Source organism: Mesocricetus auratus, unplaced genomic scaffold (assembly GCF_017639785.1).
Source record: "Mesocricetus auratus isolate SY011 unplaced genomic scaffold, BCM_Maur_2.0 Super-Scaffold_100007, whole genome shotgun sequence".
In the NCBI taxonomy this organism is placed as follows: Eukaryota; Metazoa; Chordata; class Mammalia; order Rodentia; family Cricetidae; genus Mesocricetus; species Mesocricetus auratus.
In genome coordinates, this window is record NW_024429191.1 from 10,760,288 (window position 1) to 10,774,885 (window position 14,598).

General features: G+C 49.9%; 1 protein-coding gene across 4 annotated transcripts in view; it reads right to left on the minus strand.

The window, feature by feature from the left end:
- Positions 1–3,881: 3,881 nt before the first annotated feature.
- The window catches only part of Rab11fip3 (RAB11 family interacting protein 3), a 75,793-nt gene continuing 65,076 nt past the window's right edge, over positions 3,882–14,598 (minus strand). For all 4 annotated transcript variants that reach the window (XM_040748379.1, XM_040748378.1, XM_040748377.1 and 1 more), the window contains 7 exons: positions 12,006–12,109; positions 8,127–8,267; positions 7,225–7,306; positions 6,402–6,539; positions 6,052–6,207; positions 5,790–5,930; positions 3,882–5,699 (listed from right to left, as the gene is read on the minus strand). In XM_040748379.1, coding sequence (XP_040604313.1) covers positions 5,586–5,699; positions 5,790–5,930; positions 6,052–6,207; positions 6,402–6,539; positions 7,225–7,306; positions 8,127–8,267; positions 12,006–12,109 — 876 coding nt within the window. In that variant the 3' untranslated portion in view covers positions 3,882–5,585. The remainder of the gene's footprint in view (positions 5,700–5,789; positions 5,931–6,051; positions 6,208–6,401; positions 6,540–7,224; positions 7,307–8,126; positions 8,268–12,005; positions 12,110–14,598) is intronic.

The window sequence follows — 14,598 nt, forward strand, 5'->3', positions numbered from 1 at the left end:
TCTCCCACAGGGCAGAGCGACGTCGCTCAAGGCACACTGGGAGTTGTAGTCCACGGACGGCCGTATTTATGGGCCCCTTTTCCCTGAGATCTTGTCTTCCCAACACAGCAGGAGCAGCTCAGTCCACCGATTCAGGTGGTACCCCCATGCCAGTTTAATGAGGCGCGCTAGATTCGGGGAAACAATGGACTACAGTTCCCAGGATGCTCTGCGAGGGACTTCTGGGCAAAGCTCCGGCGAGCGTCCTCATTGACTGAGTCTCAGTGCATGAGGGATGATGTTGATATTGTACAAGGTCCGAGGCAGTGGTCTGAGGCGCTGAGTCAGAAGGTGATCCAGCCCAGCCTGGCTGTATGGATTGCTCTTCACCTCTCCCAACCCCTTCAACGACTTGTGGCTTCTGTCCAAGTAGTCTGAAGTAGTAATCATGCAGGACCTGCTTGGGTCTGAGGTCCCAGGTTACTCATGTGTGCCAGATGGACATAACACTTTTCCCAGAGAAACACTGGCATCTAATTAAGACATCTCCCCAAGCCCTATGAGTGATGTTCATAAGATCTCCCAAGCTTCCCTTTATGGCCCTTTGGCCAGAAGTAACTGCGTTACTCCTAGCCACTTGTCCTCTGCACTAAGAATCAGGCTGCAGAGAAGGCACCACATACCAAAAAGAAGCCCCTGGATGCCCTGCACTCTGGATAATGTATTGGGTGACATTTGCCCCAGGACCCAGAACACCTGAGCCTGGCTAGGTAGGGCCTACAGGTACTTTCTGGGAAATCATTCATGCTCCAGAAGCCAAAGAGAAGCCACTGAACCCAAGATGCCCTGTGGGACACCTGTGTCTAAATGTGGATGACAGCACATTTTGGCAACATTGGAGCAGAATTTGGCATCTGGGCACTCCAAGAGAAGCAGCTGGGGTTAAGCCATTGACACATTAGTTGAAGTTACTGCTAACTCAGCAATGAGCAGTCACTCCAAGGATTCTTTGGCGAGTCAGGCATTATGGAGACAAGGAGAAACTAGAAGCAAGGCCTATCATCGTGGGAAGGATAGGTCATTCACCAGAAGACTGACTAGACTGACAGCTCATCAGTAGGTGAGGCTCATGGTTGAGTCAGAGGAATGGCAACGATGGATCCAGGACAGGATTTGCAGCATCTCCAGTCACTATGCTATGGTGCATCCCATTAAGCTGACCACACAACAGGAGACTTTGGATCATCCCAGGTTGTTGACTGAGCTCTGATCTATGCTAGTGTGGTATGGGCCATAAGCTAGAACCCTGATGAGTCATTAGACAACAGGACAGCTTGTAGGGGTCAAGAATGGCAGAGAAACCTCTGCAGAGACAGAAACCACAGACTAAAAACCAGAGTCCTGAGCAGATGGGACCCTGAATTGTTCTGGGCTTTGGGGACATTAAGAAAAGAAGACCTAGTGTGAGTATAGGTGTATAGACTTATTCAGGAGGTTGGGACAGGAAAGTCACAAATTCAAAGTTGGCTTAAGCTAGAAAGTTAAGTTCAAGGTTAGCATGATCAATAGCCTTCTCAAAAAGTAGGAGTGAGGCATGATGGTAAATTCCTTTAATCACAGCATTTATACTAAGGAAGAGGCAGGCAGATCACTTTTTAGTCAGGGCTAAAAAGTGAGATTCTGTCAGGGTGGGGAGGCCGTGAAACATACGTATGATTTCCAAAGTTGGGAGGTAGAGACAGGAAGATCAGGGCCATCCTCAGTTACATAGTGAGTTTGAGGATAACCCAAATCACGTAAGACCTTGTCTCAATAAATAAATAAAACAAACAAACAAAGGTATAGTTATGAGTGGTGGTGGTGCATGCCTTTAATCCCAGCACTTGGAAGGTAGAGTCAGATGGATCGCTCTGAGTTTGAGGCTAGCCTGGTCTACAGAGTTCCACAACAGCCCAGGACGACACAGAGAAACCCTGTCTCAACACCGCCCCCCAAAGGTAGTTATACAGGTGCATGCTGCAGATATGGTTCAGCGAGAGTGCTTACCTAGCACATATGAAACCCTAGGTCTAGTGAGATTCAGAAGCTATTAGAGAGTCAGAAATCTCCAATGAATCAACACCCAGTAGTCTTCTCCTGCTTAAGCATGACTGGCAGCTGCGCCAATCTGGTCTAAAACTCAGATTTAAGTTTCCCTGACTTCCATGACATAAGCCAGAACACCAACCTCATAATAAACAGAAGTGGAGGGGTTAGAGAGATGACTCAGTGGTTAAGAGCACTGACTGCTCTTCCAGAGGATCTGGGTTCAATCCTAGCACTCCCGTGGCAACTTCCAACTGTCTGTAACTCTAAGATCTGACACCCTCACACAGACATACATGCAGGCAAAACACCAATGCACTTAATAAGAAAAAAAACCAATCGGAGGTTCCTGGCTGAAATTTCTGTTATGTTCTGGGTTCCAAAATGCCAGAAAGTTCAGGGCAGCTTCCCTGGGTTCTAACCAGATAGTAAGGCACCTTTATGGGTGGGTGTTCCCAGGGTGGTCAGGAAGGTTGGTGTCAATTTAAATTTGCAGAGGCCAAGATTTCATTTATTTTTTTTTTTTTTGAGACAGGGTTTCTTGTGTAATAGCCCTAGCCATCCTGGAATCCGCTTTGTAAACCAGGCTGGCCTCAAACTCACAGAAATCTGCCTGCCTTTGCCTCCAAGGGTGCTACAATTAAAGGCACGCATCACTATACCTGGCTATTTATACTATTTTGAATGGATAACTGACCAATACTGGAAAGAGAAGAGCAATTCCAAGCGCCAACTGGAGATAGAATCTGCCTTAGGAAGAGAGTTCTGCTGGCTGCAGGATGGAGAGTTGGCAAGCTCCAATGGTCACTCCCTCCATAACCTCTTCCTTCAGAGGTATAGTGAGGAGCCTTCTAGGGGATACCAACTTCTAGAATTACCCTCTAGGCGTTTGGCCCCCTACAAGAAATTCTTGGGCAGCTCTTTCTGGAATGCTTCTAATAACAACCCATTTCAATCATTTGATCCCCTTCCACCATATCCCAAATGGGGAACTGTCTTTTTTTGGGTTCAATGCCCTCAGGATCTTTCACTAGGGGTTGACTAGACCATGCTTAACTGGAAGTTAAACTGAGGAGCCATCAGGCTGTGGTGATGTCCTCTTTTGTTTCTAGCTTCTCCTAGGAACAAATGGGCCTTTGTAGTACCAGTCAAATGCCCATGGTTAGAACCTGGGCTGCTCTGGTCACACCCTTTAGTACTTCCATGGTGATGTCAGTGACCACCATGCCACAAGTCTTCAGAAGTCCTTCAGCTCTTCAGACTGACTTTTGAGCCACACTTGCTGCTGGCTTTTGCCTATTCTCTTCCCTGCTCTGGTGTTCTCTGCTGGCCCTCCTGGGGATGTTCCTCCTCCCACTCTTTATGGCTCTGAATATTTCATCCCTGACCACACTACACAGCAACTCCTCTCAGACACAGGATGTGTAGCCCAGGGGTAAGAGCACTGTGCCTGAGATTTGTGATATCCACACCTATACTCCCTGTTCTGCCCATTTACCAACCTCAACTGAGGCTTACTGTGGCCCTCCTGGGCCCCTACATGAAAGGGGCCTTGGAGGTCACTGAGACCTTGTCTTTAGAAGGGATTCTCAGTAGAGCTACTCCCTTCAGGATCCAGACTCTGTCCAGAAAGAGCCCATCCTAGGAGTGATCCTGGGCCCTCAGGGAGGGCACAACCTGATCAAGGCAGAAAACAAAGGGTGTCCCAAGGTCTGTACTTAAATGACACATCCCTAGAATCCCAAGGAAAGCAAGGCCAGGCCCATAACCACCCACCCCACCAACCCACCACCCCAGTGGAGAAAGGAGCCGGCCTCTGTGTGCGGTAACAGCTTTAATCTGTTGTGGATGACATGGGACAGGATCCTGATGGCCTCCCATCCTTCCATGCCCTGGAGGAAGAGCTACTTCTCAGGGAGCGGAAGCAGATACTGTGAGCAAGTTGGTGATTGATGTGTTTCCCAGTGTCTCCTGGAGACCCGTGTTTGCAGTGAGCACGGCAGGGCAGACAGCAGAGATAGGCCACAAGCCCTTATGTAGGACTTGGACCTGGGCACAGAAAAGCAGGGCTCCAGTATTGATATATTATACATATATATATATATATTTCATATGTATACACAGATAGTTTTCTCTCTGGAAAGTATTAAAAAATTGATCAACCTTCAATCTATAAAAAATACCTACTCTACATGATAGAAAAATCTCTCCTCCAAGTTTACACTGATTTACACACAAGGCTTTCCCCAAAATGTACAATACGAGGCAACATCTTAAACTGTAGTGTAGAAGGTGGGGGGGGGATAGGCAGTGAAGGGATGCAGGGCAGCATGTGTGGGCACAAGCATACAAACATTCATACTTGTGTGCACACTCATGCATGCGCACGCGCACACACACACACACACACACTCACACAGCCTACGGTGTGGTCTCACACAGTGTGTCCAGATTCCGGGGCTAGTGCTCAGGCTCAGGCCCATGGATGCTGCACTCTGTGAGAGGTGCACTCTGTGAGTAGTGCAGGGGCAAGCAGCAAGCCTTCCTCTGCCTCTGGGTCTGTGTGGAGTCTTGTCCACCCACCTACCCACCAGCAAAATGACTCCTGGGGACCCAGGGACTTAAAGTCAAAAGCAGAGAAGGAAATTTTGTTTCAGAGGCCTAGACTACTGTCTCGGAAATGTCAACTTCTCCCAAGGCAGTAAAGTCAGCCTGAGGAGGGTGTGGGTCCAGGAGCCAGGGTAGGCCACACCTGAGAAGAAGCAGCACCTGCACCTGGGTGTTCACCAGTCCAGGAAGTGAGTTCCACAGTCAGCATGAACTAGCTGCCCTGGCCCCCACGAGAGGACCGGAGCTGACGAGTTACTGTGTAAGAGTCTGGACAAAGAATGGCTGTGTGGCTTGGAGGCCCTGGGTCCAAAGGTGAATGGAAGCCCATCTGGTGGGAGAAGGCTTGAGCAGCGCAAGGAGAACAGGCAGCCTGTGGCTCCGGACCAGATCCCACATGTGCCGTCTCTGCCTGCCTGTGTCTCCAGAACTACCATGTCTACGTCCAACTCGTGGGTCCTCAGCTTGCATACCACATGGGGATGGTCAAGCTTTGGTGGCACCATGTCAACATGAGTGAGAGGCAGCAACTGAGGTGAAGATTCATTTTCTCCCTCTCTTCCTAACAGGCTGCATAACAGGAAAAGGGGTTTGTCAGAGAGTCACTGAGGGGCCCCTCCCAGCTTGACAGACTATCCCTACACATTTGCATTCTGCTGAGCAGACATGGGTGCTGCTGGCTAGGCCAGCTTGTGGAGGGAGGCCCTGGCTTCCTGACATTCAAGGAGCCCAGCCTCACTCCTCGTCTGCTGTCCGCCTCCCTTTCTTCCTCCTTACTGCTCTCTGCAGCCCTTATCTTTACTCTCCCAGTCCAGCTGCATGAGGCCTCTATACACTCTAGGCTTGCTGGTCTTGGCTTGGCCACTCTGGGGTGCTGTGGAGTCTATAACCAGCCCAAACTGGGCTAAGATGTCCTACTTGACCTCGAGGATGGATGGGTTGGTCTCCAAGATGGCCACAATAATCCTGTCAATGTAGTCCTGCAGGCGGAAATTGATCTCCTCCTGCTTCTGGATTGCTTCCATGAGCTGCAGAAAACCAAAGGGTCAGTACAGCGAGCAGAAGGTACCTGCCCAGAACAAACAGACCTAGGGGTATACAAAGGCAGGACAAGCTACCTCATCTCGGGAGACAGAGCTGATCTCTGCAGCCAGTGACTCAGAGAAGGATGTGGAGAAGAGGCTCTTGGCACCCTGGATGCTGAGGGTGATGATCTGCCCATTTAGCTCATCATTTTGCTCCTTCAGGTTTCGGTTGTCCTAGGGGACATGGCAGTGTTACACTGGGCCCTTGCTGGGACAAGGAGCTTCCAGGAAAGACCTTAGCTTGGTGCCCCCTCTTATGAGCCTCGGTGAGGGTAGGTGGAAAGGCAGAACACACCTGTTTGAGCCTGCGGACCTCCTGCTCCAGTTCACTCTCCCGTGCACGGCTGTTGTACTCCTGCAGGCCCAGGCTGCTGCTGCGGCCCCGTCGTTGCTCCACCTCAAGTCTGAGAAGCTGCAGATGTTCTAGCTGCTTGCGGAGGTCCTCGATCAGCTGAGAGGCAACCACAAGGTGGGCTCCCGTTAGTTGGCCTGACCACCCTCTCCTGGGAGGGTGTTGATCTGTGTTCCAAGAGACTGCTGCATACCAGAGTGTTAGAAAACAAAAAGGGTTTCCTGGCCTCTATCAGGGAGCAGGCAACATCAGACAACATGGGAACATGGGGAGGGACGAATGGCCCTGCTCACCTCCTGAGTTGCTTCCTTGTCTCTCTGGAATTGGTGTCGCTCATGGCTCAGCTTGTCCCCCATCTTCCTCTTATTCTCCTGTTCTTCACTGAGCCGATGAGTCAACTCTTCAATCTCATCCAGCATCTTCTGTTTCTCCTGCAAAAACAGACCCCAGTGTGGACATGTACTCAATGGCACCAGTTTACTGGATATCAGCCTAACTCAGTGGCCTATGCTCTATACCGTCCATCTCCCAGCCCAGTGGCAGACATTATGGCTCCCACTTCCTGACAGGACTATGTCTGTGCTTTCCTGTCATCCTATCAGAGCTGCCCTACCTTGGGGCCAGAGGACCTTCATATGGACAAGATCTATCCCAGTATCTGTGGGGCGCTCCTGCTCGGCTCTTCCTCTGACTTATAAGAGTCAGAGTCTAAGTCGGCTAGAAATATTCTGGTTTCAGACCATCCCAGAGGCACTGTATGAAGGTATCTGGAGGACTGGCCTCTCTGTTGAAGACTAGAAGTTACCAGACTGCCTCTGCTGTTGGTGTGTAAGACCATCTTTTAGTGAACTCAGACATGAGTAGACAGTGTGGGCCCTGGGCCTGCAGATCCCAGGTCTATGGGAGAGTAGAAAGGCTGGGTAGGGCCAAATGTCTAACAGCAGCCCCTTCACATTTGAACACAGCAGGGCCCAGAGTTACCAACCTGCCCCACCTTCACCCCCCCAGAAGACCATGACCTCATGTTATGGCTCCACGCTGATTTGTCAGGCAGAGGGCAGGGCCACTGTTCATTCCAGGCAGGGCCTTCCCACATGCGCCGGGCCAGCAGCTCACCTCCTCCAGGCGCTCGATGTTGGCTTTCAGACAAGGAGTGCAGGACCTCAGCTCACTGTTCTCCTCATCCAGCTGCTGCAACCTGGGACACCAGAATAGGTCAGGACACGGTCCCCCTAAAATGTGTCTCCACAGGACAAGGCCTAGCTCTAGAGGAATACTCACTCACTCCCTGGGGGCTGTTTTGTGACCCACAATAATCCCAAATGCATGGCCAGTCCTTACCTCAACACCCCGCTTCTTTGTTATCTGGTTTTGTCTTTTGAGATAGAGTATTATGAAACCCAGGTAGGCTTCAGCCTTCCTATGTAGACATGGATGACCCTGAATCCCTCATCCTCTAGCTTCTACCTCTTTTTTTTGGGGGGGGGCTTTTTCGAGACAGGGTTTCTCTGTGGCTTTGGAGGCTGTCCTGGAACTTGCTCTTGTAGACCAGGCTGGCCTGGAACCCACAGAGATCCGCCTGCCTCTTCCTCCTGAGTGCTGGGATTAAAGGATGGGTAGGAAGATGAAGTCTCTGTTCCCCAGGCTGGCCTTATGTTCAACTGAATCTGAATTTAATGCTCAAAACCCCCATGGTAGGAGAGAACCAGCCCAGCTCCTACAAGTTGTCTTCTTGGCTTTCACACTTGTACATGCATACACACAAACACATAATGAATTCATGTAATTTAAAAATTAAAAAAGAACTTTTGGCAGGGCTGTGGTGGCGCATGCCTTTAATCCCAGCACTCAGGAGGCAGAGGCAGGAGGGTCTCTGTGAGTTCAAGGCCAGCCTGGTCGACAGAGGTAGTTCCAGGACAACTAGGGCTGTTACACGTCAGTGCCCTTTCTGTTATGAAGCTTCTCCTTCTGGCTCCAGGTGGGCGGGCTTCTGCTGCCTGCTCCTGAGCTTTGCTCACCTGGCCTGCAGGTTCTCGATCTCAATGCTCTTCTCACGCTCCATCTTACACAGGAGCTCCTTCTGCTTCCTGGTTTCTTCCAGGACCCTCTCCTGGGCTCTGAGCTCCTGCTCCTTCAGCTGCTCTTCCAGGGCATTGGCTCTAAGGGAAAAGGGGAGGAAATGTACATATCTGTAAGGTATATGAAGTTTGTTCTGAGGCACTGTGCACTGACCAGGTAGCAGCTGTCCCAAGGAGGCCACTAGAAACTCAGTCAAGTAAGGCCTGAAGAAAGCACCAGAAAGTGTTGGGGTCTGAGGGCCACAGCAGTATGTAGAAAGCAACCAAGTCCACACTGCTGAGGCAAGTCCAGACCTCACTGGCAGCAGTTAGCTGTGGTGACACTTGGGAGGCTAGACCAGCTGCTTGGTACATGTGGACATAAAGGCTGTCCTGGAGCTGCACCCAGAGAGAAGGATTCATTGTGCACCTAGTTCCCTCCAGGGTCACTTAAAGAAGATCCCTGATAAGGCTTGAGACTCTGGCCTCTTCCCCAGCTTCCTGCAGAAGTTGGGGACGATCAGAGGTAATCCGTGAGAGAAGTACTACCAGCCCCGCCCACAGCTGTGGAAAAAAGTCCTAGCCCCAGCATGTACACCGTAGCCCCTCTTTGTTGTCTGAGAATGAAGACCAGTGAAGAGCAGCAGACAGCACAGGGGTTTGGTAGCACACATAAACTAACACATCATACAGGCATCTACAGTTGGGAAAGCCTTATGTCTGGTACTGTGAGGAAATAAGAGTGGCATGCTATGGGAAGAACATATTTAAAAACAACTCTTAAAGTCAGGTGCAGGCCGGGCGGTGGTGGAGCACGCCTTTAATCCCAGCACTTGGGAGGCAGAGGCAGAGGCAGGCGGGAGCTCTGTGAGTTCAAGACCAGCCTGTCTACAAGAGCTAGTTCCAGGACAGCCTCAAGTCACAGAGAAACCCTGTCTCAAAAAAAAAAAAAAAAAAAGTGCAGAGGTCACACCTTTAATCCCAGCAGACAGGGACTGATCTCTGAGTTCCAGGCCAGTGGGGCCTACAGAGCAAATTCCAGGACACACACACACACACACACACACACACACACACACACACACACACACACACACACACACACACACACACCCTGTCTCAAAATAAGAACAACAAAAACCAACTCAGCATATACACAACCCTCAGCTGACTCCAGCAAGGGACAGAGTGATAACATTAGAGATTATGAAAATGAAGAAAATTAAAGTTCAAGTATATCTATTATGACCAAAAGAAGTAAAGGCTGAGCCGGGCGTTGGTGGCGCACACCTTTAATCCCAGCACTCGGGAGGCAGAAGCAGGGGGATCTCTGTGAGTTTGAGACCAGCCTGGACTACCAAGTGAGTTCCAGGACAGCCTCCAAAGCCACAGAGAAACCCTGTCTCGAAAAACAAAAAAAAAAAAAACAAAAACAAACAAACAAACAAAAAAAAAGTAAAGGCTGAAGAAAAGAGATTGTAGACAGAGCTTTAGGAGTCCCCCTGAAGGGCTGGCAAGACGGCCTGGTAGGTAAATGTGCTTGCCATCAAGCCTAACTACCTGCGTTTGAGTCCTAGAAACCACAGGGAAGAAAAAAAGAACCAACTGCCTCAATCTGTACACACACACACACACATACACACACACACACTCAGAGTTAAAGACTCAAAGTCAATACTCAGCACAGAAACCTTTGAGAGCCACATGGAGACATCCAGGGAATGCAAAAACTAGCAGCACAGGTCTTTCTTAGGAAGGTCAGCCACATTCAGAACACATCTCCAAGGGCTCCTGATCCCCTCGCCTCCTAAGTGCTGGAATTACAGGCACACAACCCCAGACGTGGCTCCTTATCGTTTCTTTTTTAAAGATTAAGTTTTGGTTTATGTGCATGTGTGTTTTGCTTCCATGTGTGTCTTATGCCCGCCCATGAGGCAGTATATGCTGGAGCTGGAGTTGTAGACAGTTGTGAGCTGCTATGCAGGTGCTGGAAACTGAACTCAAGTCCTCTGCAAGAGGCACAAGCGCCACATCTCCACCTCTTTGGTCTCTTCAATTCTTCTCCCCCTCCTTGTTTTTTGAAACAGAGTGTCACTGTGGCCCAGGCTCCCTTTGAACTCACCATATCCCTGCCTCTTTTCTTTTGCTCTATGCAGACAGCATGCTACCACATTTTGCCTCGCCATGAGAGGAGACCACACAACCTGCCTTCCTGTTCAGTTCACTTTTTGGCTAAGCTGCTTGAAAAGGCTGCTGTCTGCAGAGGCCAGGCCCTGGCACAGGACCTTCCTTACCTGTTCCTCCAGGTCAAGGCCCTATCCTCAGCCCCACAGCCCCTACCTGATGTCCTCTGAGGTCCTGGAAACCATGTAAGCTGCACTGACTCCATTTCCTCATCTGGAAAATAGAGAAAGTGTCTGCCTCCCACAGTTACTGAAGGACGAATGAGGGGAGCAAGAGCCTCAACACAGGACTAATGCCATGGCTGGAATGTTTTCCCCAGGGCAGGTTCTCAGAGACAGAGTTATCAGAGGCTCCCATACTATGAACTGGCTGCAGATGGAGCCTGGGTCAGCTCCACAAAGAGTACCAAGTGCTTCAGAAAAATGACCGATAGCCTTTAATTCCAGCAGTCAGGAGGCAGAGGCAGGTGGATCTCTGTGAGTTTGAGGCCAACTTGGTCTACAGAGGGAGTTCCAGGACAGCCAAGGCTACACAAAGAAACCATGTTCTGAAAAAGCAAAGCAAACCAAACCAAAAAAAAAAAAAAAAAAAAAAACCAAAACCCCAGAAAACTGGCCTAGAGGCTCTGGTGCAGTGATAGCCCCCACTTTGAGAGTCTTATATAGCACGCGCTCCACTATTGAGCCTCTCTCCACATGATTTATTGATTGGTTAATTTTTGAAAGATTTGTTTTATTTCTATTTTATGTGGGTGTTTTGTCTGCACATCACATGTGTGCAGTGTCTGTGGAGGCCAGATGAGGTGTTGGATTCCCTGGACCTGGACTTACAGAGTTGCAAGCTGCCATGTGAGTGCTGGTAAACAAACGTGGATCCTCTTAGCTGCTAGGCCATCTCTCCAACACCTTGTTTTAAAATCTTAAAATCTCTCTGTGTGTGTGCATGCATGCGCAAGAGCACGTGTGTGTTGTCTATGCATGTGAAAGACAGAGGACAACTTAGAGTGTCATCCTCAGGAACACTGTCAACTTCTTTTGATGCCCACTGATTAGGCTACACTGGCCAGCAAGCCCAAAGGGTCCTCTTGTTTCTACCTCCCAAATGCTGGGATTACAACTGTGTGCCCTCATGCCTAGCATTTACATGGGATTTGTGGATAAAACCCAGGTCTCCATGTTTGCCAAGCAAGCACTTTACAGACTGAGCTATCTCTCTAGTACCATTTCATATAGCTTAGGTTGGTCTTGGACACACTATATAGCCAAGAATAATCTTGACCTCGAGACCCTCCTACACTCCCCAAGTGTTTGGATCGTGCATATGTATGCATCACAATGCCCAGCTCTCTGTTTTAAGCTGTACCTCCCCAACTGCTTGTGGTACACAGAACTGTCTCGCTTACACGCAGTCAAGTTGACCCTGGATCACTTTCCTGGGGACCTACTGTCTATAACATTGTGGCAGATATAATTCAGGTCAGAGCCTCAGATCAACCTGCCATAGTCCTCTGGCCATACCTGGCACTCACCCAGTCCCCGAATGGATGGATGGTACCAGGTAAGAGCTAGTTCTCTGCAGATCCTGCTTGGTGAGGAAGAGCGCAGGGCGAGTGATGCTGTGATGGCTGTGGGCGGGGCCAGGCACAGGCACACTCACCTGTGCACCAGCTGGAGGTTCTCTTGCCTCAGCCTGCCATGTTGCTCCCCAGCAGCTGCACTATCCTTCTCCAGCTCTGACACCCGTCTTTCCAGGAAGATGACCTAGGCAGAGAGATGAAGGCTTGAGGAACAAGCAGAAAGAGGTAGAAGCCGTGCCCCCAATGGAACATCTGCAATGCAGCATAGGGATTCCCATGTCACCTGCTGAGTGGGAGCCATGCTCATCCTCACAGACTATCTCCTAAACCCACAGCAGTGCGGCTCCCACAGGGTCACAGTTGACTCGACAGAACAAGGCAAATGCAAGCCCTACAGGATACCAAGAGTACCTTCTGGCTTGTGCATGGAACCATGAGGCTCATCCAGACACACATTCACTTGTGAGATTCAACTGCCAGATAAAACACACGGAGGTGGCACAGATGTCTGGGGACAGTAGGGCCAGAAAGGTCCATGTCTCAGTCTTTTCCTCCTTCAGGGAGAATGTACAACAAGGAAGGATGGAGACAAGCAGAGGAAGGATTTAGCCTCAATGTAAGACCCTGAGGATGCTGAGAAGAGAGAGCGAAGGTGAGGCTGGGAGCACTGGGAGATGAAGCGTGGCAGAAATAGGAGGAGCCAGGCAGTTTTAAGGCGGAGGCCAGGAAGGGTACCAAGACAAAGTAGGCACAGGTGAATGCAAGGCAGGGAGAAGAGGAGATCGGGTGGCTAGGGAAACCTACGTGGAAACCATGAGTACAGTGTGAAGAAAGGGAGGAGTACAGGGAAGTGAAGGAGCCGTAAGACGGTGCGATGAGGTGCAGGGGAAGGCAAGGCCAGGCACAGACGTCTGGCAGATATAGGAGGGACCAGGTTAGGGTTGCTGTTGCCACCCTTACTAGACTCAGACTGGTCCTTGACAGTGAGGCTCCAGGCCAGGCTGCGGCAATGTACACAAGGCCAGCCCCGGGGGAGTTATCTCGCTGTGGAGTTAAACATGAGAATGGCCTCCAAGGGCTCGTGTATTTGAACAGCTGGTGTGATGGCTATTCTTGTTTGTTAGTTGACTACATCTGACATGAACTAAAACCCAAGCAGCAGAGTACACCTGTGAGTCCCAGCACATGAGGTGTCAGCAGCTAAAGTAAGGACATTAATTTGTCAAGAGTGAGACCGGGTAACTTGGGTAACTTGGGATGGGGATGAGTGGGGGAACTCTACTGGAGCCGAGGACTTTGAACCCCCAGGCTCTCAAGGGTTTATCTCACCTGAGGCCATCTTCTCCCCACCTCAGCAGAGGATGCACACCCATCCAACACTCTGAAATACGGCCTATTCTGCCTTTGACTGAGGAAATCAATCTTCCACTGTCTGCTCAACCAGCAGTGACTATGTCTGAAGGAAATGCCAGACAACACAGTACTGATGTCCCTCATGGCTGGACAACAGTTGCCTCTAGACCTATGAGGCCTAAGGCTCAGCAGGCTCTGGAGGGGAGGTGGAGAGTGCAGTCCATGAGGTGCACCACACCACTAATGAGCTTAACGAGCTTGTTAATGCGATCAAGCACAAGTCTGGGGAACATGCGTAGGAATGGATTCCCCCCCCCCCAGACAAGGTTTCTCTGTGTAACAGCCCTAGCTATCCTGGAACTCACTCTGTAGACCAGGCTGGCCTTGAACTCACAGAGATCCACCTGCCTATGCCTCTCAAGTGTTAGGATTAAAGGCCTATGCCACCACCGATTTTTTTAAAACAGGGTTTCTCCGTGTAGCTTTGTAGACCAGGCTGGCCACCAACTCACAGAGATCTGCCTGCCCTTCTGCCTCCTGAGTGCTGGCATTAAAGGTGTGCACCACCACCACACGGCTTGTGGGAATGGGTTTTAAGGGTATGGGATAATGGTAGAAGGAACAACTGGATCAGGTTGAGTTTGTTGATATGAGCCCACTGACTGGAGATTCTACGTTTAATATGGACACTCAGTTTTTTTTTAAAGGTGTCTTTTGCCCAAAGATGGCCTACTGAGAAGGAGTTGGAGATGCCTGATTTCTCTTGGCTTAGCGTTGACGACGGGATTTTAGGCTCAGAGAAACTATAATGCTAGAGTGGATACACTATGTAAAACCTAGTGGGAAGGCCCAGAGGACACGCCCTTCACTAGCTGAGTAATGGTGACAGGCACCAGCACATTGAAGAGCTTCGTTGTCACCTTTTCCCTTGTGCTAGGCCTTGGCGTGGAAGAATTAAATGCAATGGGTTGTACTGGGCCCAGAAGTAGCAGGGGCCAGCTGGCAGCACTGAATTAACTGCCAAAGGCAAGGTGATCTAGTAATTGGAATGGTCAGCACAAAGTGACTTTTATGGTGGCATGACTCACAATATGGACCTTTGGTGCTGGCTAATCAATCCTGGTGTTTCCGGGCATGAAATAGATAAGAAGCCTACTGTATTTTTGTTTGATCTTTTTAAGCAGAAAAATTCTCAAATGAAAGAAAGGTTACATTAGATGGTGGGAAAAGGGAATCTAGGCCTGTGAACCGATTTCCAGACTTGAGCGAATCTGCAGACCCAAAACCCCTTGAATGAAGGGATGGCCAGGTTCCTCTGAG